This window comes from Crocuta crocuta, unplaced genomic scaffold, assembly GCF_008692635.1.
Source record: "Crocuta crocuta isolate KB4526 unplaced genomic scaffold, BGI_CrCroc_1.0 scaffold48, whole genome shotgun sequence".
In the NCBI taxonomy this organism is placed as follows: domain Eukaryota; kingdom Metazoa; phylum Chordata; class Mammalia; order Carnivora; family Hyaenidae; genus Crocuta; species Crocuta crocuta.
This window is the reverse complement of record NW_027533089.1, coordinates 3,185,005-3,212,918: the sequence shown is the minus strand read 5'-3', so window position 1 is coordinate 3,212,918 and position 27,914 is coordinate 3,185,005. Positions and strand designations below refer to the sequence as shown.

The 27,914-nt window shown below is 37.9% G+C and overlaps 1 protein-coding gene across 2 annotated transcripts in view; it reads right to left on the bottom strand.

The window, feature by feature from the left end:
- Positions 1-27,914, bottom strand: part of DBT (dihydrolipoamide branched chain transacylase E2) — a 59,027-nt gene that overhangs the window by 10,299 nt on the left and 20,814 nt on the right. For both annotated transcript variants that reach the window (XM_077746197.1, XM_077746196.1), the window contains exons 4-10: positions 22,302-22,483; positions 13,123-13,244; positions 8,427-8,643; positions 7,616-7,782; positions 4,499-4,576; positions 2,708-2,899; positions 2,497-2,568 (exon numbers count right to left, since the gene is read on the bottom strand). In XM_077746197.1, the coding sequence (XP_077602323.1) occupies positions 2,497-2,568; positions 2,708-2,899; positions 4,499-4,576; positions 7,616-7,782; positions 8,427-8,643; positions 13,123-13,244; positions 22,302-22,483 (1,030 nt within the window). The remainder of the gene's footprint in view (positions 1-2,496; positions 2,569-2,707; positions 2,900-4,498; positions 4,577-7,615; positions 7,783-8,426; positions 8,644-13,122; positions 13,245-22,301; positions 22,484-27,914) is intronic.

Below are 27,914 nucleotides of genomic sequence, written 5' to 3'. Positions count from 1 at the left end.
GTAAAAATACATCTATTGAACAGATTTCTGTACACCAATGTTCATAGCTGCCCTATTCACAATAGCCAAAGAAGGAAAACAACCCAAATACTCATTAGAGATGAACAACAGATAAACAAAAGGTGATGTATACATCAGAGTTTGTTGGGCCAATGAAGAACTTCAGGAGATGGATGGTGGTGACGGTGTAAACACGTGAATGTACTTACTGCCACTGAACTGTACACATTAAAATGATAAATTTATGTTTTGTAGATCTTACCATAATTATGTGTGTGTGTGTACACACACACAATCCAGAAGAAAATACATCTCTTTAAGGAAAAGAAAAAACAAAACTTTGTCAGATAGGTATGATGGCTTGCAAACTGCAGGAAGTCAGAATTCTGAGAGATTCAGGGGCGCCTGGGTGGCTCAGTCAGCTAAGTGTCTGACTTTGGCTCAGGTCGTGATCTCACAGTTTGTGGGTTTGGGCCCCACGTTGGGCTCTGTGCTCACACCCAGCTCAGAGCCTGGAGACTGTTTTGGATTCTGTGTCTCCCTCTCTCTCTGACCCTCCCCTGCTCACACTGTCTCTCTCTCTCTCAGAAATAAATAAAACATTAAAAAAAAAAAAGAATTCTGAGAGATTCAAATGCTGAATTCTTGCTGGGTGGAGAATGGGTGACAGGGAAATTATATTCAGAGACATACCTGATTTGCAAAGAACAGAGTCTCACTATGGGTTTTAGGGTCCTTTTTCCCTAACTCCTCCATGTGCCAGAAGGAAAAGTAGATGCTAGGAAAAGGGAGTAACATACCAGCTAAAGTATTATCTGCAAGAAAACAAATCAAAGGGGGCGCCTGGGTGGCTCAGTTGGTTAAGCATCTGACTTCGGCTCAGGTCATGATCTCACAGTTCGTGGGTTTGAGCCCCGCGTCGAGCTCTGTGCTGACAGCTCAGAGCCTGAAGCCTGTTTCGGATTCTGTGTCTCCCTCTCTCTCTGACCCTCCCCTGCTCACACTGTCTCACTCTCTCTCTCAGAAATAAATAAAACATTAAAAAAAAGAAAGAAAGAAAGAAAACAAATCAAAGGCTGAATGCGGGGTGCCTGGGTGGCTCAGTTGGTTAAGTGACCAACTCTTGATTTCGGCTCAGGTCATGATCTCACAGTTTGTGGGATCCAGCTCCATGTCAGGCTCTGGGCTGGCAGCATGGAGCCTGCTTGGGACTCTCTCTCTTCCTCTCTCTGTTTCTGCCCTCCCCTGCTCATGTGCTCTCTCAGTCTCTCTTTCTTTCTCTCAAAAAAAATAAGTGAACATTAAAAAAAAGAAGAAAATATTCTTGTTTAAATTTAAAGATATTTGANACCATGAGATCATGACCTGAGCCGAAGTTGGATGCTTAACCAACTGAGCCACCCAGGCGCCCCTATATCCCATTTTTGAAAGAGAATTCTTAACACTGAAAAGTTATTGATCTGATGAGGGTAAGGCTCATATTTATGTTTCTTGGAACGCTAGTTCTTTATTCTAAGTCAGTGTCTCCTAAAATATGGCTTCAGGTCACTCAGGTTGGAACCACCTGAGTTCTTTTTTTTTTTTAATTTTTATTTTTTTTTTATTTCTAGGAGAGAGAGAGACAGCGTGAGCAGGGGAGGATCAGAGAGAGAGGGAGTGACAGACTCTGAAACAGGCTCCAGGCTCTGAGCTGGCAGTCAGCACAGAGCCCGACGCGGGGCTCGAACCCACAAACCGTGAGATCATGACCCAAGCGAAAGTCGGACGCTCAACTGACTAAGCCACCCAGGTGCCCCTCACCTGAGTTCTTATTTAAAGTGTTAAGTTTTGGAAGCTCTGTCCCCAAGGCCAAGAATACTGCATTTTCTTTTAAAACTTTATTTATTTTGGGAGAATGAGAGAGAGAGGGAAAGAGAGACAGACAGAGAGAATTCAAGCAGGCTCCACACTGTCAGCACAGGTCCCGACGTGGGGATCAACCCACAAACAATGAGATCACAACCTGAGCCAAAACTAAGAGTCAAGACGCTTAACTTGGGGAGCCACCCAGGTGCGCCAAGAATATTGCATTTTTAACTAGTACTCTCAACGGTTCTTGAACAGAGTGAAGTGTGAGCAAAATGCTCTAAATGGTGTCTCACTGTGTTATAAACAATCATTTGTACTGGCCTATTATTATCTTTGGTATTGGGAAATAAAGGTATTTTGATAGAAGCAGATTAGCTATATTTGTAGTAATCCAGAAAGACTCTCATCAGTGCCTGGCATAAACCATGATGGTTGATCCACACAGAAGAATCCAGATCACCACCATATTATACATAAAGGCAGATACTACAATTGCAGGACTACCTCTTAGGAAGAATTAATTGGCTTACTGAGCCAAATGTTAGACTCAGACCTACAAAGCCAGGGGAAAACCTCAGAAATGTCACTCTTTTGTGTTTACTCTCCCAATTTGCTAAAACTCTTTTGCCAGTCATTTAATAAACACACCTTAATTGTTCCGAGAGCCCCAATTGCTACTTCGGGTGGCAGTATCACTGGTTTGGCATAGGTACCACCAATCTAAAGAAAAAAAAGTAAAAAGAAAGAGTAGAAAAATTAAGCATTTGAGGAACAAATGGCAAATGAAATATTTTTCACTGAATATATGATCAGAAACTGTAAGTTACGGTTTATGAATGTGAACATTTCTATTACTCACTGATCCAATGTTGGAAAGAGTAAATGTTCCTCCTGTAAGCTCGGTGGTGCTGAGCTGACCTGCAGAGCCCAATTTCTGAAGGCGGTTTAGCTCGGCGGCGATCTCAAATATAGAGCAGATCTGAACGTTTTTCACATTAGGGACAATCAGCCCCTGTTCAGTATCCATTGCAATACCAATGTTGTGAGAAGCCTAAAAAAAAAGTATACAGTAAGCCTTTTCATAAGTTAACAGAAAAGAAGAGAACAATCTTCACTGTCTTATAAAAACAGCAACCACAAACTGTTTCTACCAGATTGGTGATGATTTAAATAAGTTTTAAAGAATTTTAAAAGGAATTTTGCAAAAGATAATGTCTTATTGGTAAGAATATAGGGCAGCAGCTATTTCTATACATTACTAGTGGATGTATAAGCTGGTGGGTATATAAGATTTTCTGGGGAATATTTATCAATATATACCAACATTTATATAACTTTGTGTTTAGGAGATAAATACAGAAGTATAAAGAGATACACAGGGATAGTGAATTCAGACTAAGTCTGAGAAACTGCAATCAAAATGTGTATCAATAATAAGCCACTGGTTAAACAAATAACAAAATCATATTTATTGACGTAATAATGTCCATTAAATATTAAATGAGAAAGAAATAAGTTTTAAAAACTTTAAGTTATTAAGACAATACATATAAATACACATGATTTTTTTTTTAAAGTACGTGAAAATAAAATCCTGGAAGGATGCCCATCTTCATAAAAACAGTAAATTATTTGGGGTCACGGGATTGAAGATAAAGATGGTTACATGGGACTGAAGATAAAGATTCTTGTCTGAATTTTTTTTGCAACAAGTATATACTCAATCAGGAAATTGTATTAATCATATATATGAATCATATCATATGGGAAGATTTTATTTTATTTATTTTATTTTTTTTATATTTTTGTTTATTTCTAGGAGAGAGAGAGACAGCGTGAGCAGGGGAGGGTCAGAGAGAGAGGGAGATACAGACTCAGAAACAGGCTCCAGGCTCTGAACTGGCAGTCAGCACAGAGCCCGACGTGGGGCTCGAACCCACAAACCGCGAGATCATGACCTAAACAAAAGTCGGATGCTTAACCGACTAAGCCACCCAGGCACCCCCATATGGGAAGATTTTAAATCCAACCAGTTAACATAGCTAAGCTCACTACCAGGTTGTATGTTTCTAATGAGAACTATAAATAAGGATCAGCATCTCCAAAAGTGTTCTCAGTTTCAATAAATCTTCAGTCCAAACACAAGAGTTCACTCAAATGGAATCCATACTGTCATTACTTTTCCTATTTCTGTTTAAATTATTCTGGTTTTAAAAACTGCAAGAACTCCATTTTGAGAGAGGTTATTTCTCTGAGAGGAGGGTATGCACAATGGTTAACCTAATCCATTGCCTGACAGCCATTTATTTCCATTATTTTAAGCAATAAACCAAACGGGCTTAAAAATGGTCCTCCAAACCTCCAATGGTCTTTGTGTTTGAATACACAGACCGTGAGATCATGACCTGAGCCGAAGTCGGCCACTTAACTGACTGAGCCACCCAGGCGCCCCTGAGCAGTATCCTAATTAACCAAGAAAACCATTAACAACAGCAAGAAATTGTACCTTGGTTCAATATTTTTATCCCATACCTTTAATCTAGTCTAAAAAAAAAAAATCACTATTTGAGGTACAAAAGATTTTCTAACCTACAAGTACATCTGCACTATTTTCTGTATTTGCAAGAACTTGGCAGAACACAGAGCCGACCTTATATGTTATGTTCTGGCAGTTTTCATCCACAGAAGCATTAAGGATAGGAAACTGTAGTAGTCCCAAGGAAGCGGCCTGTTGAACAGAAAGAGAATGAAGCATTAGCGCTTTTAACTCAGGACACTGGAAGCAGAGGTGGGTGGGAGGAAATGAGGGAGTGATCTCTTAATTTACATGGAGCTTAATTTCAAGTCTATATGTACCTAGGCCTATTACTCCCAATGTTACTTCCAAGCAAAGTGCAGCCAGGTCCCCCTAATCACCTAAGAAAAAAAGATAACGTTGTCAAGAAGCTGTAAACATCAAGGAGATTTTCAAAATAACTATATAGACTGACCAAAGTACCAAAGAAAATGTCTAAATTCTATGTGATTTCCTCACTTACACATAGAATCTTACTTGAGAAGTAAACTTGCAGTTCAAAACACTGAATTAAAACACAAAAAGGTAGTAGCTGTTTTCCTGTGGAGAAGGAACAGGTGATTAAGGGTTTCCAAGGGCACAGATCTCTCTGGCGTTCCACTTGGTGTCCAGGGCCAGGTGAAGGGCAGACCTGGTGCAAACAGTTACTTTGGAGTCCACCTCCCCAAACTCTCCCTCCTCTGCCTTCTTCTCCCTTAATCTCCCTGTCTTTTTTCCTCTTCTTACTTTGTAACACTCCTCCTCTGTCCATATTCAAGTTTTCCTAACTGTTCCCTAAATGTTCTCTGTATCTGTTTCTCTGCCCACCCAGGATCTAATCAAAGCTCACACACTGTATTTGGTTGTCATGCTTGTATTCAGTTTAAAAAATAGGAAAATAAAAATGCTTAAGATTGTCCTTAAAATCCAGCCTCCTTTAGTCCAATTAAGAGCCCTTTATATGCACCGTGTTAATATTTGTCTGTAGGTCAGTGGACGTGTCAGGAAAAGAAATCATTTCCTTGAACTGGAGAATTAAGGCAGGTTTTATTAAGCATTTGATTTGACAACTGTAACTTTAATCTTCTGTATATAAAAACCCATAGCTAAGGTTAAAGTGTTACACATAAAAACGGTATTTTGAATGTAATCCAGATTTTGTAAAAGAAGAAACAAAGTGTGTATCCACAGATACGAGGTCATTTTTTCCTTCTACAATAGACTGTAGTATTTTCCAAATGTTCTGAAACTTATTTAGGCAGAAAAAAATGTTGTTTTAAAACAAATAAAGCACACTAAATTTTATTTTCAAAATAAAGATATTTCATTCAGACTGGAACAATGAAGAAAGATAATAAAATAAATTCAATATATTAAAAAGTTGGTCTCTGATTGCTTCAAAACAGACATCACTGGCATCACTCACATTATTTTTAACTCTTCATTTTCCAGCTCTTTCCCTCAGCCTACAAATCTCCTCCAGTTTTTCCAGGAGGGAAGGAGGGCAAGTGGAACCTTTCTTTACACCAAACAACCACTATAATTGCCCTCTGTGCCTATGCTCTGCCTTTTACCACATATTTTTAGTGTCTCTTCTTCCTCAATTTCTATTCATTCACCAACTAACTGGAATCAAGCTTCGACCTCAACAATACTTTATTCAAATCAGTTCTGGCTAAGGCTCCTCATGACCTCTTCATTACTAATCCAATAACCTGTTCCCATCCCAACCTTTTTTTTTTTTTAAGGGCTTTATAATTTATTATTTTTTAAGTAATCTCCACACTCAACATTGGGCTTAAACTCATGACTCCAATATCAAGAGTCACATGCTCTAATGACTGAGCCAGCCAGGTGCCACCCATCCCAACTTTCTTCTTGTCTTTTGGTGTGAGAAGCTGAAGGAATGGCCCCAATGGTTCAAGCCTCTCTTGTATCCATGCCCTTTGGTACTGCTCGGAGCTCAGTCATGTGCCTTGCTTTGGTCAATTAGATAAGAACAAGCTTGATGCGGCAAAGCTTAGAAAAAGTGCCTGAGTGTTTCTGCTTCCTCTCTTCATCCCTGCCAGTACTATGAGCAGGCTAGGATGCTGGGGGGAAAGAAAGATGTAAGGGAGAGAAATGAGTTATCCCTGCCAAGGCCAATCCTACACCAGCCCATCCACCCTACTAGCTGTCTGTAGACACAGAAATAAGCTCTGCCAAGCTCAGGAGACTGGTCCTGCTTACCTGTGAACTCATGAGAAATAATAAATGGCTGTTATTTCAAACTACCAAATTTGGGGGTGATCTGTTACACTGACTTCTAGGAGACTCTTTCTTGGTTGTCATACCACTGGCCCCACTCACTCTCTTCCGCTGAAGACAGTGAAGGAGACCACTGAAAAGAATTGGGGAATAATACAGTGATTTCATTTATGGAAGATCAGTCTTAGTGCAGTATGGAGAAAGGGCTAGAAGGAAGCCAGCCACACTAGAGTTAGAGATCCAGTATGCATTTTTGAGTGAAACAGACCAGAACCCAAAACCTGGCTTTTCCACTCATGAGTTCAATATATCCTTGACAGGTTTCTCAACTTCTCTGAGCCCTAATTTCCTTAAACAGAAAGTGAAGATAACAATATTTGCATGTCAGGGTTATTCTGAGAATTAACAGAGATAATATATACAGCATGCTTAGCACATAGTCCGCCACAAGGTACCTGCTTCATAAATGGTTGTTAATGTGAGCTAGACATTGAGCTGATTAAAGTCAGCTGAGTGTCTTGTGTTTGTTGTTGTTTAGTTTGTTTCTGACTCTCTTGTTTTATACTGGTCCCAAGGCCTAGAAACAATTCCCAGGACATTCAATATAAGTTTGTTGAATAAATGAAAATGAATACACGTCAATGATATGCAAGATCAATACCAAGTCTCATTTTTGTTCAAATCAGGATTTTGCTGGAGTGATCATTTCAGAATTAAAGGCTTTACTTAACTGGCAAGACAGTCCTTTAGCTAGCTCAAAAAGATGAGCTGATAAAAATACGACACAAATGTCAATTTTATAAAATCCTATGAAACAAAGAAATGGTGCACTTGTACATTTTTCTAACCATGTGATATGGTGTAAGTTAATGTTTTTCTCTAAATTCATGGTTAATACAGTGTATATTTGCAAAACAAAATTTCAAGGGCCTATTCAAGCCCTGTTTGACACAAATGAAATCTCACCTTTAAGAAGAAGGGCATAAAGGAGAGATTAATTCCACGGGCAAAAGCAATGGGTTTTAATTCTTCTCGTAACTTAACCAGTTCAGTAAGGTCAACCTCATCACAATACCCAAAGTGAGGTATCTTTAGGGCCATAGTCATGGTCTTGACCATTGCTTTGTGAAAGCCTGGAAAACATTAAATACATATATATTTTTTGAATTCTCAAATCATTTAAAGCTTTTTATTGAAATTGAACATTCTCTAATGTTATTTACTTTTCCAACTAAACTTTTCCTCTTGAGGCTACCATCTTCATTCCATAAACTGAAAGACACTAATTCCAATGCTGAAGCACTGACTACAGCATAGCACCCAGGGTCAAGTGTAATAATATTAGGAAGTAACTGCCTTCAATGCTGTGATATATAAAGAAAATATATAAAAAGATGCAAGCCATGCATTTACTTAATGGATTTCTTGCAAAGCCATGCTTCTGGAAGTTAATTATCCTAAGAGTTTATAAATAACCAATCAGAGCTAGTTATTTTCAAGATAACTAAAAATTGTTAACATCTTAAGTCTTCACAAAGAGCAATTATCAGTATACACGTGTACAATCCAAGGAACCTGCTAACATATTACTCTTCAGACATTAGCAGAAATACACTGAAACTTTTCCTGGAAAAAATTGTGTTATTCTACCACTAAAAAAGGGGGAATTTGAACTTTCCTGTCAGTAAGAATTGAAAACACCATACTATACATATGGATCTACTGAAGTAAATTTCCCCAAAGAAGTTGTCCTAGTGTCTTACATTACTGTCATTACCTTTGATGGGTTCTGTTTTGTCTTTGCCTGTGAATACTGGAGGTTTTGATATTGGTATAGGAATAGTTCTGTCTTTTGGTTTGGGTGGAGGTGGCACGATTTCAGCTTTTGGTGAAGGAGGTAAAATAGCTCCAGTCTGCTTTTCCAAATAGTTGAGAATATCTTCTTTAAGTATTCTGCCATCTTTTCCTGAGCCAACAACTTCACTCAGCTTAATCTAAAAAAAATGACACATCTTAATGCTAAATATAGTATTTTCTAAAAATAAATATGTCCAATATTTAAGTTTCTAAATGGAATTTAACCAATTGAAAATTTAAAAAAAGATCTCTGTCCAACAAATTAATATAAGGAAATAACATTTTTTAATATCCTAATAGAATGCTAAAAGAACTATAGCTGCCCTTCATATGTAATCATTTGTTACTTTTAAAAATTCATTTGTTACTTTTTTTAAAGTTTATTTTTTAAGAGCTCTCTCTCTCTCTCATAAGCGGGGGCGGGGCAGCAAGAGGGCGACAAAGGAACCAAAGCAGACTCCTCATTGCAGCAGAGAGCCTGATTTAGGGCTTGAACTCAGGAACTTCAAGATTATGACCTGAGCCGAAGTCAGACCCTTAACTGAGCCACCCAGGCACCCCACATTTGTTACTTTTGTATATACTGTTCATTTACCAATGCAGTATCTACACTGCATATAATACACAGCTATGAAAACTTAAATTTTTAAGCAACCATTTTTAAACTTCTTGCATAGTTCTCACTAGATTTCTTTTTTGAGACTATATAAGAAGAAGTCAAAGTTTAAAGAGTTTAACACTGTGACAAATGTCGGCCAATGTTTCTGATGGACTCAGTCATGTCAAGCAGTGACTTAAGCAGCCAAAGGCATTGCAGCTAACAGCGGGCTGCATCACCCAAACCAGCGCAGTACTAAGGACTGATGACAGTAAGGTCATGTGAACCGGAAGAACCAGGAACTGATTTGAACCAGAAGAGGCCTGTCAAAGCCTAAGACTAATTAAACTCCTTTAAACAGAGAAGACTTCTGTAGCCAACGCTCTGCAGATGCTGACCCTCCCACATGTGACTGCATTGGAAAGGCAGTTATCACCAAAGGTTCACCTCACTGACCTCTGAACAGAGGAGACCCTATCCCCTACTGCGTGAACATGATCAGCAGCGTGTGCCCAGAGCTGACCCAGATCTGAGTGCGCCCTCACCTCTGCTCTCAAATGCATACTCGGGAACTGACTTCCAGTTGGATTTGTTAACTTCTTACCCCTCACTGTATCTTGTTTGTTGTGCTGTATTGTGACATGTGTGAAGCCAAGTTAAATGCTTTATGATTGGATAAAGCTGACACTGTGGAAAGACACACTCATGTACATGCCTTTATGGCACGTTTGAAACAACTTGGCTATCAGTAAACCAGTAATAGTTAAAATAATCACCATACAAAAGCTTTCTTACTTTTTTTCTGATAGTTGTTTAAGAAAGGGAAGTAGAAAACACTGAAATGAGGGGCACCTGGGTGGCTCAGTTGGTTAAATGTCTGACTTCGGCTCAATCATGATCTCTAGGTTTGCAAGTTTGAGCCCCATGTAGGGCTCTGTGCTGACAGCTCAGAGCCTGGAGCCTGCTTCAGATTCTGTGTCTCTATCTCTCTCTGCCCCTCCCCTACTCATGCACACTCTCTCGGTCTCTCAAAAATAAACACTGAAAAAAATTGCAATTAATTTTACTGAGACATATTTGAAATGTTGAGTTTCTCAGCCCAAGTTAAATGACACATATGTTTTATTATTGCTTTCTACAGAATAATAAGTGATATAACTCCACTTTCCAGTAGACACTCATTGTGAGATTGTGATTTATGACAAGTATATTTTTGGTCTTCCTCCCCATTTCAGGCACAGAACTCCTAAAATCCTTGAAATGACCAACGATAAAAAAAAAAAAAGTGTCTTTTATGATGTTAATGAAGCTTTGTAAAGCCCTTAGGGAACCTAAAGATGAAGGCTGGTTGCCAGGGGGAACCAACCACGTGATTAGAAGTTTGTACCTTTCGGTACCCTTATCCCAAACTCGGGGAGCAGAGAGGACAGGAGGTTGGATCAGTCGCCAACGGGAGCAGAGAGGACAGGAGGTTGGATCAGTCGCCAACGGGTTACGTAATGAAGCCTCCAAAAAAATCCAACACGCTTGGAGGTAATTTGGAGAGCCTTCATGTTGGTGAATAATGGAGATTTGGGGAGAAGGGAGCACCTGGAGAGGGCCTCTATACCTCTTTCTTCGTATAGCTTTCCATCCCTCCATCTGGCTGTTCCTGAGTGTATTCTTTTCTAATAAGTCAGTAATCTAGTGAGTACATGAGTTTCCTACATTGTGTGAGCTGCTCTAGCAAATTAATCAAACCCAAAGGGGGGATTGTGTGGACTTCTCATCTATAGCCAGGAGGCCAGAAGTATAGGTAATAACCTGGGGTTGCGACTGGCATGCTAAATTGGAGGGTGGGCCAATAGAACCTTCTGTCTGTAGGCAGTGGGTCAGAAGCATTGCCGATAGCCTGGCGAAAGAGCATAGGAAGTGTTGTGGGGGGAGGGTGGGCAGTCTAGGAGGATGGAATTATTAACCTGTCAATTCTGGCACTGTCTGTGAGCAGACAGTGTCAGAACTGAGCTGAACTGGAGGATACCCAGTTTGTGTCCAGAGAATTGCTTGCTGTGGGGACCTTGCCCACCCTTGGTATACACATTAGAACTGGGCCCAGGAACCAAAGTTTCGTGATTTTTTTTTGGAAACATTGTGATCTGGCTTTATTTAATCTTCTTCTGTGTTTGGTTACAGACATAGGATATTCTCGTTAAATTTAATTCTGTTTAAATAGACATATAAGATTAGATGATGGCTTCATACTTGGTGAGTATTAATTCCTCAGGGTTTAATGAAGTCCTGCTTCATTTGTATTACTGTTTCTCTAAGGATGACTTCAGAAGAATAAAAGACTTAAAAAAAAAGACTTTATCATGTCAAACATTTAGTTTATAACAAAGAATTCTGAGAATTAAAAAAAATGTTTAGGTAATTTCAGACAACTGTAAATGGCATTGGTTTGTAATTTGAAAACAAATTCAATTCATAAATACATAAACTGTTAAAAAAGAAAAGGTGATTTATAATAACAAACCTAGTGATTTCCAGTAATTATACAAATCTCTAGTTATTATATACATCTGTAAGAAATGGCATAGGAAAACAAAATCACGCATTGCTATAGGTAGTTTTTCTATATAATTAAGAAAAAACCATTAGTAAAATAGTTTATAACTTTCAAAGCAATACACAAGTTTATTTCATCTGACGCTCGTAACAATGTAGTATTCTATGCTATTTTTTCTATTTTCTATTATGCTAAATAGTCTTCATATTTGAACACACTGAAGCGCTGCATAAATTTTCATTAAGTGTTTATAACATAACTTACCCAAGCATATCCCTCATTTTGAACCCATATGTGCCTTCTCACTTTGAGCTATATAAAACACTTGGAAGAATGTATCCTAGATTATTTCCTTGGGATAGTTTCCCAATGTTAGGATAATAGTCAAAAGGGAAATGAACATTTTAATAACTCATTACATATTTCTAAAATGTAAGCTTCTTTTTTTTCCCACTGTAACTTAACTACTTCTCTCAAAAACAGACAAAAATCCTGAATTGTGGGGTATAGTGGAAGGAGCCCAAGTCTGGAAAAAGACAAATTCCCAGTTCAGCTACTTACTTGATTTTAGGCAGCTTAATCGACTTCTCTGCCCTTTCTCATCTGCAAAATGGGGATAATTCAAACCACCCTGCAGGATGGCTGTGAGGATTAGAGAGAATGTGTACACGGTGTCTAACTCATAAATGCCCAAACAACAGAGGCAATAGTTGTTGAGGCAGTATATAATGATTAAGGGCACTGGTTTTAGAGTCACAGAATCTCACTTCAGGATCCTGGCCCCACCACAGCGTGAGCTGTGTGACGTTGGACCTGTTACTTGACCCTCTCCAAGTCTCTAAATAGCTCCCATAATTTACAGCATTGTTGTAAAGATAAATGAGATAACATGTACACACTTATTGCAGTACCTGGGGGCCACCAAGCCCTGGCACGAAAGCACCAATGACTGGCTGATAAGGAATACAAAAGGCTGGTCTGCTTGCCTCACCTCAGTACAATTCTCTGGTGTTCCCCAACTCCCGTGGATCAGATCATTGAGATCACATCGTTGCCTGGCCCACTTCCCTTCTCTTCCCTTTTCTATCTTGCTTCCCTCATTCCCAGAAAAGGTATTCTCTCCCTCAGTCAATCCATTACCTGCACCCAAACCTCTGTCTCAAGCTGGCTTCTAGGGTACCTGATCTAAAACACCAGTATTTACAAGTGTTCAAAAGCTGGTAGTCCTGACTCTTAAGCTCTAAGAAAGAGTAATACACTCACACTGCTCAATTAATGTAAGTAAGAAGTTTGCAATTTCTTCTCAATTCTCACTGGTGCTTTTATGCACCAATCACTTTTCAGTAACACACATTTTCTTTTTCCTTTAATCTCAGTTTGAACCATCTCCTCAGGGGAGAGTTTGCTAATTTCTCATAGATACAAATGCATATTTTCTGTGTAATCTCACACTTAAATATGAAGGGAACTTACATTGTTTTCCATTGCTAGGCGGCGAACCGCAGGAGTGGCCAGTGTTTTCTGGCCCTTTATCTCTTGGTGTGTGTGTTCATCATGGGACACGGCAGGGGTTTCAACAACATCTTCCTCTGAATCTGGTAACGAGGTAAAATGGTACTCTTTAGTTGAAAATATTAAAAAAATAAAAACAAAAACAAGCTTAGTGGCTTATAATATATAAATAAATTCAACTGAAAATTTATAGTCAGAAGCATACTAGCCAGGCTACTTCAAAATGGGAAAAGACAACTACACACTGGGGAACAATAAGGGGAGGGAAGGGGTGTACTGGCACCTGGTAGTTTAATGATTATTACCTGGTGTTTACTTCATTTCTGTTAAAATCATGCAGCAGCTACAAGTTAAAACAATGAGAGCCTCTTCAATAATTTTTAAACATTTTGTATTTTAAACACTTTCCTTATAAATTAATTTACATTTACAAATAGTAGGAGTCAAATGTAAGACAAATTCCCTGAAAGAATCATGTAAAATCTGTGACAATCTTAAAAATGTTTTCCCAAAATAATAAAGTACTTAAAATTTTTCTCTGCTCTGAAAATGACTTATGCGATGCTGTGGAGGATTTTATTTTCATGGCTGATGCTAATTCGGTTGGTTCATTCTCTAAATCTGGAGTACCGATAGAAGAAAAACTACCCCAGGCATGTATTTTCCAGGCTATTAGCATATATTTTTGCAACCCAAAATAAAAAAGCATTTGAGAGCATTTCATTGTCAAAGTCTGACGCTGGGAAATCAATGCTGCATAGTGAAAATCTCTGCGGGAATGAGTGCATTAGAGACCAAGCCTCTGAAAGCAGGCAATTGAATTTGCTATGACATTTGATTCAAAGCCAATAACAATTCTTTACTGCTGCACCGATGGAAAGACAGTCTCTTCATTCTTCCTCACTGGTCTATGACGAACTGGCCCAGAGGGGCTCTCACATTTCCCCAGAAGGGGAGGAAGGGAAAACAAAACAACACAACTTGTATTGCCCATGAAGGGTAGCAGAATATGCCATCCCAAATATGCCCCTTTGGTATACTGATTATTTTGAGCTGCAAGCACTTGAAAAACAGCAAATGCAGGGAGAGGCATTCTCTGAACTCTCATGTGCCTAAAGATGGATCTTCCAGAAGGAACTCCACTGTCATAAATCCCCTCCCTAGGAGTTTCATCCACCAGGGAAGATTGACTCTCATCATAAAAGAGGAGACTAGAAGTCGGGAAACTTTGTCCCACACCATCATACCTCCCATCTATTCTCTAAGGGCCCATTCATCTTCTACGAAAATCACTTACTCTCCCCTAAGAGGCCTTCTCCCACTTCTTCCTCTATACAAATGCTATTTAAGCTTGAGCTCTAAAGCCACCTCTTTGAGTTACTCATTTTTCCCTGGGTGTCTCCCAGGTATAGATGAGGTGTAGATGTTAATAAACTTCTCTTTCTCTCTGGTTAATCTGTCTCTTATTACAAGAGTCTTAGCTAAGAAATCAGAAGGTTAGTGGGAGAATTATTTTTCCTCCCCTGCAACCACCTAAAAAGTGAAAAATTTTACTGCACTACATATGTAATATCATAACTTAATCTTTACTCCAACGGTATAAGATAGGTGTTCTTATCCTATTTAATGGATTAAAAAAATTTTGGGGCGCCTGGGTGGCTCAGTTGGTTGAGTGTTCGAATTCAGCTCAAGTCATAGTCTCATGGTTTGTGGGTTCGAGCCCTGCATCAGGCTCTGTGCTGACAGCTTGCTCAGAGCCTGGAGCCTGCTTCGGATTCTGTGTCTCCTTCTCTCTCTGCCCCTCCCCCATTTGCACTCTGTCTCTCAAAAATGAATAAATGTAAAAAAGAAATTTAAAAAATTGATATTGAAAGATGAAGGGACTGGCCCAAGTTCACACAGCTAATAAAACTGTGAAGAGCTAGGATTCATTCCTAGGGTTGATTCACCCTGTGCTGTATCCATTAGTTCATGGCACTAGTGAATTTTCTTTGTAGTCAAAGTAGCTAGAATACAACTCCTATTGTTCAAGGCAGAATTTTGTTGTAACTTGAGAAACGCTGTGGTAGTGTCCACATCTGTTAAAGTTACTAGAGAAACTAGTAAGAAAGAAGGAGCATTAGGAACCAAGATGAAAAGGGAAACCAAGGAGATTCAAATGTAGGAATTCCAAATCTAATCTGATTTATTGTGTATTTGCTGAACATATGAGAAATGTATAAATGCCCAAATATATACAAAAGTTATAGGGTTCCAAAAGATCACTGAAAGTATGGCTACTCACCTTTCTGGAAAACATTCTTATACATGACAAAGTAGTACTGCCTTTTAGAATAATTTGGGTATAAATATGAATAATTAGACAAATTCATTGGTGAGATGTCATTCACATTATGTTTTTTGTAGCAATCATGTAGTTGGTGGAAGAAAGCTCTTTTCAGCAATAAAGTACCACCCTACTATGTAGGACTTTAAGTCATTTTCTAAGTGTTTATATATATTTTTTCTCCTGTGATGATCACAACACGTTACAGGAATGCAGGGTGGATTTCTTAATCTATCAACGTATATATAGATTCAAAGGAGGATGGAGTTAAGGCTAATCTAAAATTTCATAACTCTCCCCAAGGGATGTGATTTTCATGGTTCTAGCACTATACTGATATGTGGGATTTTGTTCTTTCAGTAGTGGACATAGAATACACAGTTTAAAAAGACTTAACTAAATGTTTTAAAGGAACAACAAAAGAACTCTGGTAAATAAGTACTTTTTGTTATGAAAACTGTCAATTTAATGTTGTGAAATTCCTGGTGTGAAGCAAATTTATAATAGAACTATTATTTCAGATTAACTAAATCAAACATTTGAATTAGTAAAAATATTAAAACTGAGGGGCGCCTGGGTGGCTCAGTTGGTTAAATGTCCGACTTCAGCTCAGGTCACTATCTCATAGTCCATGGTTTCAAGCCCTGCGTGGGGCTCTGTGCTGACAGCTCAGGGCCTGGAGCCTGCCTGGGATTCTGTGTCTCCTTCTCTCTTTGTCCCTCTCCCATTTGCACTCTGTCTCTCTCTCAAAAATAAATATTTTTTTAAAAAAATAAAAAGATATTAAAACTGAAATTGTCACATTCTTGGGTAGTCAATTCACATAATTTGGGAAATTCTTGTGGAGAAAACGTTTTGTAGCATTAGAGCACTCAAGGTTATTTGAAACAATGCATTTTCATAAAAAAATTAATTTTTTAATTTTTAATTTTTGAAAAATTTTTAACATTTATTTTTGAGAGACAGAGACAGAGTATGAGCAGGGGAGGGGCAAAAGAGGGAGACACAGAATCTGAAGCAGGCTCCAGGCTCCGAGCTGTCAGCACAGAGCCCGATGTGGGGCTTGAACTCGCAAGGTATGAGATCATGACCTGAGCTGAAGTCAGATGCTTAACCAACTGAGCCACCCAGATGCCCCCATAAAAAGTTTTAAACTATGGTCTCTGCAAAACTGCTTAGGAAGAGCTTTCTTCATAGAACAACTGTCAACTTTAGTTTTAGTTCCCATATAAATCATCATGAATTGAGAGCTGATGATACTCCAACCAATGAGATCTCACTGCATTTTCTTTTTCACTTCAAATTCTTGAAACAGCTAATACAATCAATTCAGTCTATAACTGGCTGAACAAAACTAGGTTATACCTACCATTTCGTTGTGCGCTTATTATGCTTGCGCAGTATACCATGCAACTTATGCCACTGGGTGTAATTTAATTAAATGACAAGCTACGTTTTTGGAATGGTTTTATGTCAAAAAGCTTTTCTTTAACTCAGAACATTGTATTAATCCTGGTAAATATTTTAATATTATAAACTCTATGGGACACCTAACTGATATTGTTATAGCAGAACTTCACAAATATGCATATCAACAGTGTTAGAAACTCATTCCCAATGTTCTAGAGGCAGAATGGAGCTGATACCCATAGACTCTGAATAGAATTTTCAGTCTAACAATTAGGAACATGGCCTTTAGAATTAAACAAAGCTAGGGTCAAATTACAGTTCTATCAGTTACTGGCTGTGTCACCATAGGCAAGATATTAAACCTCTGTGAGTCTCAGTGTGGCACGTGTGAAATGCAGATTAAAATCTACATAATTTAATCTATATGATTATATGAAATAATGTATATATAGCATTAGCACAGAGAAAGCATTCAATCAATGGTAGGTGATGATATTAAAGGATAAATGCAATATAATGGAAGAATAATAATAGTTTTATAAAGAATTCTGCTATAGTTTATGTTCTTTCCTCTCTTTCCTTAATATTCCCCATGTTGGCAAGACTTCACAATTAGAATTAATTAAGTATGGTAACCTCTCATTTATCTGGTTGTCAAACATTCTGGCAACTTAATCCTGCACATAGCTTCAGGATCAGAATACCTAAAATAGCTGCCACATGGCCTCAGCATTAAAACCATACCCTTGCTCCAGAAAATAGGAATATTCATCAACATGTTTTTGCATCAAAAAAGATTTTAGGGGGCGCCTGGGTGGCTTAGTCGGTAAAGCGTCCGACTTTCGCTTAGGTCATGATCTCGCAGTTCATGGGTTCGAGCCCCGCGTTGGGCTCTGTGCTGACTGCCAGCTCAGAGCCTGGAGCCTATCTCAGAGTCTCTGTTTCCCTCTCTCTCTGACCCTCCCCTGCTCACGCTGTCTCTCTCTCCTAGAAATAAATAAAAATATTTAAAAAAAAAAAAAGATTTTAGGCTATACTCAATACCCTCACTTTAAAAAGGAATAAAATATATAAAGTTAAAAAAAATTAGGGTGCCTGGGTGGCTCAGTCAGTTAAGCACCTGACTCTTGATTTCAGCTCAGGGTCATGATCTCACAGCTTGTGAGACTGAGCCATGTGGTGGTCTCCATGCAGACAGCAGACAGCCCTGTGTGGGGCTTGAACCCATGAACTGCGAGCTGAACCTGCACTGAAGTGGGACACTTAAAGCACTGAGCTGCCCAAGTGCCCCCAGTAAGCTCTTTTCAAGGAGAGGTCTGTCTATAGTCAAAGCACTCATAGATGGGGCTTGAACATCACAAGTAGAGTTTCCCTCATCAAAATTACCTTGATGCTCCAGCCTCGGAAAATAGACACCACCATGTTACAAAAGATAGTACCACAGAATATCAATTAAACAAACATTAGAAGACAGGATTAATTTCTAATAGATGTCTAGTTTTGGGGCACCTGGGTGGCTCAGTTGGTTAAGCATTCGACTTCAGCCTAGGTCATGATCTCTCCATTCCCGAGTTTGAGTCCTGCGTTGGGCTCTGTGCTGACAGCTCAGAGCCTGGAGCCTGTTTCAGATTCTGTCTCTACTCTCTCTCTCTCTCTCTCTGACCCTCCCCTGCTCATGCTCTGTCTCTCTCTCTCAAAAATAAACATTAAAAATTAAAATAAAAAAGATGTCTAATTTTGATCTTATAAAGAGAGGGATATATAAATGTCTCATAAGTTGAATCTACTGTTCTATAGGTTTGCTTATATACGGGTTATGCTTTATGGTTTATTCTTACAGTAAAAAAATACAACAAAACATAAATATAAAAGCAAAATAAAATTATAGTGCAAGATAATCGTTCAGAATACACTGACTGGCAAACAAAACTGAATAGTTAGCAAATGATCAGTTCTCTATAAGAAATATTATCAGATACTTTTTATTCTGAACATAACCTATGCAATCTCATTTTTTTTTCAGACATGCAACAAACTGCTCAAACGTAAAATATAAAATTTGATAAACTGTGGAAGATGTATATACCCATAAACATCATCACCACAATCAAGATAAGGAGCATATCCACCAGCTCCAAAAGATTCCTTATACCAAGGCAAATTATGATCAGTTTTCTGTCATTACAGATTTGTTTGCGTTTTCTAAAATTTTATACACATAGATCACACAGCATGTTTTCTTTTTGGTCTGGCTTCTTTTGCTCACCATTATTTCTTTGAGAATCGTTCATGCTGTACAGATTAATTTTTGTGAAAGAATTCTCTAGAAAAAACACCCATATTCTGAAAAAGTTCTATGTTTTTGTAATTTGCTATATATTGAGACTTATTAAGTTGAATCTCATTTGAAATGACAAAATAAAAATAAAACCAAACAATAAAAAACCTGTAAATCTCAGGTCACTGAGATGNTCTCTCAGAAATAAATAAAACATTAAAAATTAAAAAAAAAAGCACCTGATGGGGTGTTCTACTTTAATGGCATTCATTATAGTGTTCAGCATCTTTGCTTGTCTCTGTTTGAGCCAGACTGCTGCTCCCTGGTGGTCTAATGGTTAAAATTCAGTGCTCTCAGTTTGTGCCCTCTTTGATTTCTAGACCTAAATTAAAAAAAAAAAAAAAAAAAAAGTCATTGATCCACCAAAATAATTGTGTGTTTCAGGTAATTTTAAAAGATGAAATCGTTTTTGGTTTTAATATTGTTAAATTGTGCCTTTCAATAGAAGTTTGGAAGTCAAGATAAGTTTGGAAAGTTTGGAAATCCCCTGCTACCTAGATTATGGTCTCTTGTCCATGCCATATTAAAAGGAACAAGAGCCCTAAAGAAATAGAAAATTTCAGATCTGGGGCAGGGAATGTACAAGGTGAGTTTAGGATCATCTTCTTGTGTCAAAAGCAAGGAAGCTTTTGAAAATTAATGAGGTCATGTTAAAAGAACACACAGGACAATCTCGAAAGGGTCACTCCTACTAGCAATTTGAGCACTAAAAAGAATGATTATAATAGATTAAACACAGCAAATCAACTGAGTATACACAAAGAGAAAGTTGGAAATTTAATATCACTTTTTGAAGGGATTATCAAAGCAACTCCTTGGTAAGGGAAAAGAATTAACCATTTATTCTGTTTTTCCACTAGGAACTGTATTTCAGAGAAACTAATAGGCCCAACTGATGAGGGTGAAGCTCCCCTTTACAGAATAATGCAGCTAATAATGTAAAGATAATGACAGAATCAGAAATATCATCATTCCACAACCACTAAAGCAGTTGTTGATTTAGGCAAGGATTCTCAAATGATTATAAACCACTCATATAGTGCCAAAGTAACACTCCCTGGGTAACTTTCAGGTCATAAAGGATCCAATCCCTAACTACAATGATGGGGCAAGGCTATCCAGATCCTAATTCACTGTTTAAACTGAGCATCACTACAGCAGGTCATCTAGATGTTATGTGTGTCCTGATGTGAAGCAATATGAAGTACCCAGTATCACCCATGATATATTCTAGGCAAATATTTAACTTGAACCTAGCCTTTGAAACTTGCTTTCAGCTTACAGGAATTTACCATGGTAAGAACAAGTCAAACACCACCATGAGAAAGCAACAGGACATATCCCAAAGATGTGACATTCTGCATAACAAGTGGCACAGTCCCTTCTGTGAGTCATGGAACAAAACATGGGACAGTGTTAAGTCACATGAAGGGAGACCATGGGCAATGTATAGTCCCATATTGGACCCCAGTTTGAAAAAGCAACTGAAATTTCTAGGACATTTTGGGGGCAACTGGGGAAATTTAAATATAGTCTGATTATCAGATAAAATGAAATCGTTGTCATGAAAACAGCTATGTGTTAAGCAAACAGATTCAAATACAGCAAACACAATATACTACTCTGGTTAAAAAAAAAAACAAACCTACTTTGGTGCATATGTGTGTGCTTAGAAAAATGTCTGGAGTGATATACATTCATGTGATAAAAGTGATGATTTCTGAGTAGCAGGAATATATTTTCATTTTCTTATTTTGATTTTCTGCATTTTATAACTTGCTACAGTGCACATATGTCATATCCTACTTTTATAGTAGAAATTAAATACATCAATAAGCCATCTTCCAAATTCTGGAGGCAACATATCATAGGGAAAATAATCTGGACAAAGACAGGACATCGGTTCAAAATTTGGCTCTATGACTGACTACTGGGAAAATTGCTGAGCCTCTTTAGGTTGTGTTTAGTTTCTTCATCTGCTAAACTGAAATACTTCACATGTAAGGATAAATTAAAAAAACAGTGAAGCTTTTCATAAACTGTCAAGTATGACTGTGGAATTAGTGGTTGTTGTTATGGTTAGTATTAATTACGTAGTCTGCAGCACAACAAGTCAACCAGCCCCTGTAATTCAGATGTTTTCTAGACTTTGGAATGATACTACCAGAATATCTACTTCCGCACTTCCCAGATAGATTGCCGGCTCAGGACTAGATCACAAAACTCAGTCCGCCTCCAGATCCATCCCCACATCCCCCACAGCAGAGCTGTTTCCTAGATGACACAACTTTAATGCATCACATGAGTGGAGAACAAGGAAGTGCTGAGGTAGACAGCCAGCTGTCCGCCAGCACCAGGAGAGCCACCGTTCTAGCTTTCCTCCGCAACGTTCTCACAACGAATTCGCTCTTGTCAGGACATCTACTGCTTCTAAGTTCCATGGTTGTTGCATCTTCTGAATGCTAATTTCTTCACTTTTCCTTATGATTTTCCTTCTTTTCTCTTCCAGTTCCCTTTCAGAAGTTTGGCTTTCATGACCATTACCAAGGAGAGAATTTTTTTAAAATATTTTATGTTTTTAAGTAATCTCTACCCCCAGTGAGGGGCCTGAACTCACGACCCCAAGATCAAGAGTTGCATGCTCCATTGACAGAGCCTGCCAGGTGCCCTAAGAAAGTGTTTTTGTTTTTGAATTGGTGGAAAATAGAACAATCCTATTATGTTAGATTTAATCTTCTGCATACTCCGGTTTTTGTTATTGGTGACTAGTATTCAGGACCTGAATCTTTAATTCCTGAGAAGGCCCATCATTCTTTAAACACTGGGGTTTCCAGAAGGCAGGCCTCCAGATAAATTCAGTGTTGATGTATACATTTCCAACATGGCAACTGGTCAAAAGACAATCATTCATCACAGGGTATCTTTTCTAATTTCCCGATTTCAACTTCTAAACCACCAAATTAAATCCTGTAAGTTATTAAAAGTAAACATCTCTTTTAACTGGTACCAATGACAAAAGGACAACAGTAATCAATTTGGCAAAATAGATGAACACATTTACCATACCTTTTAAAGCTTCCGTTTCTATGTCTACTAATGGCTTTCCCACATAGGCAATATCGTCTAGATTATAATACAGTTTTTTAATGACTCCATCATAACGACTAGTGATAGTAACAGAAGCTTTATCACTTTGAACTTCACAGATGCTATCAAACTGAGACACTGTATCTCCTTCTTTTACGTACCTAAAAGAAAAAGACACAAAACACTTTTTTACATGACCAATTGTAAATATATAATACTAATCATCCTAACAATGTTAAATGCTACACTGAATTAGATCAGTATCCATCTAGCACAGCAATGAGTCCCAGATGTGCACAAAAGAATGTTTCAGAAAAGAATACAAAGGCTTCCAGAGTCTCTTTAATGTATCTTCCAAAACTACTAAAAATTTAAAAACCGTTTGTAGATCTATAATCCAAAAATTTAATTACATTTTCAGGTGTTATGGCTCACCCAATTCTTGGAAGCAGTTCTAAAAATATGTTTTAAAAATGTTATTTCCTTTTATTGTTTTATATTAGCCTTTGTCAAACTTTAAGAGATGCCTATTATTTCTATAATTAAGTCCAAAAATTGATATCCCTAATGCATATTCTTTGTAATTGCATGAATTTCAGATTGAGTTTTCTCAATCTTTCTTTCTACAATTATTTTAATCTGTCATTTTATATGAGTCTATTTTTTTTTCCTTAATCTTAGGTATGCTTTATAAGACTTTTCTAGATATTCTAATTTAGCGAACAGAATAGGAAGAATGGCACCAAATCTGAAATTCAACATATAATTTTGATTCTAATATCATTCTTTTTTTTTAATGTTTTATTTATTTCTGAGAGAGAGAGAGAGAGAGAGACAGTGTGAGCAGGGGAAGATCAGAGAGAGGGAGTGAGACACAGAATTGGAAGTCATCTCCAGGCTCTGAGCCAGCTGTCAGCACAGAGCCCAATGCGGGGTTCGAACCCACGAACTGTGAGAACATGACCTGAGCCAAAGTTGGACGCTTAACTGACTGAGCCACCCAGGTGCTCCTCTAATACCATTCTTGACCTGTCTAGCACATTTATGACTTAGTAGCATCAATTCTTCATTAAGATAATTGCTCAGTCATTCTTATTCTTTGTCTTCCTGTCTTAACCAGTTTTCAGTCCATAATAAAACCTCACCCATGACATAGAAACTAGGTTTAAAAGCACATATAGAAAACTCACACTTCTAGAATGGTGGGCGAAGGACCTCCAGAATTCTGCTCTTCTATGAATGTAACAAGTATACTGGCAGAGATTGTTAAAAATGGACTTTTTTCAGAATTCTAGAAATCACAACAAGGCGTGTGAGGACCAAGAAAAACTTATTCAGGAAAACTGGCTGAACCTCTTTAAAAACAGCTAGTTTTATTTTATTATTTTAAATTGTTCTATTCTCATTGTCCTTTCCTCTGCTCAGCATTAGTCATGAAAATCAGCAGCCTTACAGCTAGGGTCGCCTGGGTGGCCCAGTCAGTTAAGCATCTGACTTCGGCTCAGGTCGTGATCTCACGGTTTGTGAGGTCAAGCCCCATGACAGGATCTGTGCTGATGCTCAGAGCCTGGAGCCTGCTTCAGATTCTGTGTCTCCCTCTCTTTCTGCCCCTTGCCTGCTTGTGCTGTGTCTCTCTCTCAAACATAAATAAACATTTAAAAAAAAAAAAAAAGAAGAGAAAAAAAAAATCAACAGCCTTACAGCCATACCAAGGGCAGACCCAAGTCTGGAGTTCCACAAAAAACAATACTCCCAGAAAACAGTCACTATTTGACTGACTCATTGGGCAGCTCTCTGAAAAAAAATCCCACTCACAGATCTTGTTCTTGTTTGATCTGACTCTGCTTTCTCTGGGTGTTTGCTGAGAAACAGTCCACAGCAATTGTTTAAAATCATGGCTAGCAGAGGCAATGAAAAAAGTTGGGGCAAACAAGAAGTCCTAAAAGGAAGATCTGGGTAATGAGATGTCCATACATCTTACCACAAAACTGCCATATTACTTTATGTAAAATATCCAGCTTTCAACATAAAATTACAAGACATGTAAAGGACCAGAAAAGTAATGCATGTGCAAGGGGAGGGGGAAGAGTGGTCAATAGAAATCATTCCTGAAGATGCCAAGACTTTAATTAGCAATAATTAATGTTATGGAGTGCCCGGGTGGCTCAATCAATTAAGTGTCCAACTCTTGATTTTGGCTCAGGTCATGATCTTGTAATTTGTAGGATTGAGGCCTGCATCGGGTGTGTGCACTGACAGCATGGAGCCTGCTTAGGATTCTCTCGTCTAACCCTCCTCCGTGCAGGCACATGCTCTCTTTCCCTCCCTCTCTTTCAAAACAGACAAACTTTAAAAAAAAAAAAAATGATGTTACTAATTAACTCTAAAAGTTAAATTAAATCAACAATTAAATATACAAAGAACTAAAGGAAACCATATCTAAACAATTAGAAGGACACAGGAGAAAATGGTGTTTTTTTACCAAATAAAGAATATCAATAAAGAGATTCTTCAAAGATATAATGGCTAAAAACTTTCTAAACTTGATGTACATATGCAAGAAGCTCAACAAACTCCAAATAGGACAAATTCAAAAGAGCCACATGATACATCATAATCAAACTGTTGAAAGACAAAGACAGAATCTTAAAATCAGCAAAAGAAAACCACATTCATCAGGTACAGGAACCCTTATAGGATTAACAGATTGTTTCTAGTCAGAACCATGGAGGCAAAAGGGAGTTGAATGATACATTCAATGTGCTGAAAGAAAAAAAGGACTGTCAGTCAAGCATCTTATATCTAGGAAACTATCTTTCAGAAATGAAGGAAAAATACATTCCCAAATAAATTAAAACAAAATTTGTTAGTACACCTGCCCTACAAGAAATGCTAAAAGGAGTCCTTCATGCTGAAATAAAAGGACACAGCAATTCAAATTCACATGAAGAAATAAAGAATACCAATGTAACTACATAGGTAAATATGCAAGATGCACTAATTTTGTTCGTACCCCGTTTTAATTCTATCGATTTACAAGTGCATAAAGCAATACTCTGAAAACTGTTGCTGGTTTATGTAGAAAACCCAAAAGAGTTGACCAGGAAATTGCTAGAACTAATACATGAATTCAGCAAAGTTGCAGGATATAAAATCAATGTGCAGAAATCTGTTGCATTCCTATACACCAATAAAGAACCATCAGGAAAAGAAATCAAGTAATCAATTCCATTTATAATTGCACTAAAAACATTAAGATACCTAGGAATAAACCTAACTAAAGAGGTAAAAGATCTGTACTTTGAAAACTATACAAAACTTTTTAAAGATATTGAAGAGGACACAAAGAAATGGAAAAGCATTCCATGCTCATGGATTGGAAGAACATTGGTTTTTTTTATTTAAAAAAATTTTTTTAACGTTTATTCATTTTTGAGATAAAGACAGAGCATGAGCAGGGGTAGGGGCAGAGAGAGAGGGAGATACAGAATCCGAAGCAGGCTCCAGACGCCAAACCAGCAGCACAGAGCCCAATGTAGGGCTCGAATCCACGACTGTGAGATCAGGACCTGAGCCGAAGCCGGACACTTAACAGACTGAGCCACCCAGGTGTCCTGGAAGAACATTATTAACATGCCTATACTACCCAAAGCAATCTACACATTTAATCTCTATCAAAATACCACCAGCATTCTTTGCAGAGCTAGATCAAATAATCTTAAAATGTGTACGGAACCACAAAAGACCCTGGAGAGCCAAAGCAATCCTGAAAAAGAAAAACAAAACTGGAGGCATTACAATTCCAGATTTCAAGCTATATTACAAATCTGTAATCATCAAGACAGAATGGTATTGGCACAAAACAGACATATAGATCAATGGAACAGAAAAGAAAACCCAAAAATGGTCCTACAACTATATGGTCAACTCATCTTCAACAAAGCAGGAAAGAATATCTAATGGATAAAAGATAATCTCTTCAACAAAACTGGGCAACAATATGCAGAAGAATGAAACTGGGCCTTTTTCTTAAACTATGCATAGAAATAAATTTGAAATGGATGAAAGACCTAAATATGAGATAAGAAAACATCAAACCCCTAGAGGAGAACACAGGTAGCAAACTCTTTGACCTCAGCTGTTCCAAGTTCTTACTAGACATGTCACCAAAGGCCAGAGAAACAAAAGCAAACGTGAACTACTGGGACTTTATCAAGATAAAAAGCTTTTGCAGGGTGAAGGAAACAGCCAACAAACTAAAAGACAGCCTACATAATGGGGAAGATATTTGCAAATGATATATTTGATAAAGGGTTAGTAATTAAAATCTATAAAGAATTTATCAAACTCAAAACCCAAAAACAAACAACCCCATTAAGAAACTGGCAGAAGACATAAATAGACATTTTTCCAAAGAAGACATCCAGATGGCTAGCAAACACATGAAAAGATGGTCAACATCACTCACCATTAGAGAAACAGAAATCAAAACCACAATGAGATACCACCTCACATCTGTCAGTTGGCTAAAATTAGCAACATGAGATACAACAGGTGTTGATGGGGATGCAGTTCTCTGCAAGAGGGAATCCTCTTGCACTGCATAATGGGAATGCAAACTGGTGCAGCCACTCTGGAGAACAATATGGAGGTTCCTCAAGAAACTAAAAATAGAACTATCCTATGATCTAGCAATTGCACTATTAGGTATTTACCCAAAAGATACAAAAATACAGATTCGAAGGGATACATGCACCCCAATGTTTATAGCAGCATTACCAGCAATAGCCAAACTATGGAGATAGCCCAAATATATACAACTGAATATTATTCAGTCATCAAAAAAAGTGAAAAATTTTCCATTTGCAATGACATGGATAGAGCTAGAATGTGTTATGCTAAGCAAAATAAGTCAATCAGAGGAAGACAAATATATCATTTCACTCATATTTGGAATTTAAGAAACAGAACAGAAGAACATATGGGAAGGCGGGGAGTGGTGGGTGAAGGGAAAAAAGGGAAACAAACCACAAAAGACTCTTAATGATAAAGAACAAACTGAGGATTGATGGAGGGAGGCGGGTGGGAGATGGGCCAGATGGGTGATGGGTATTAAGGAGGGCACCTGTAATGAGCACTGGGTGTTGTATGTAAGTGATGAATTACTGAATTCTACTCCTGAAACCAATATTGCACTGTATGTTAACTAACTAAAATATGAATTAAAAAAAATTGATGGCTTTATAATGTTTAAATATGTACTACATATGATAATAATAGCAAAAAGGAGGAGAGAAGGGAAAAATCTATACCAGAGCAATGTTGTTGTTGTTTTTTTTAATTTTTTATAGTTTATTTATTTTTGACAGAGAGAGACAGGACATGAGCAGGGGAGGGCCAGAGAGAGAGGAAGACACAGAATCTGAAACAGGCTCCAGGCTCTGAGCTGCCAGCACAGAACCTGATGTGGGGCTCAAACCGATGAACCGTGAGATCATGACCTAAGCCAAAGTCGGATGCTTAACTGACTGAGCCACCCAGGCGCAATGTTTTTAATGCACTGTTTATTTATTAAAATTTTTTTAACACTTA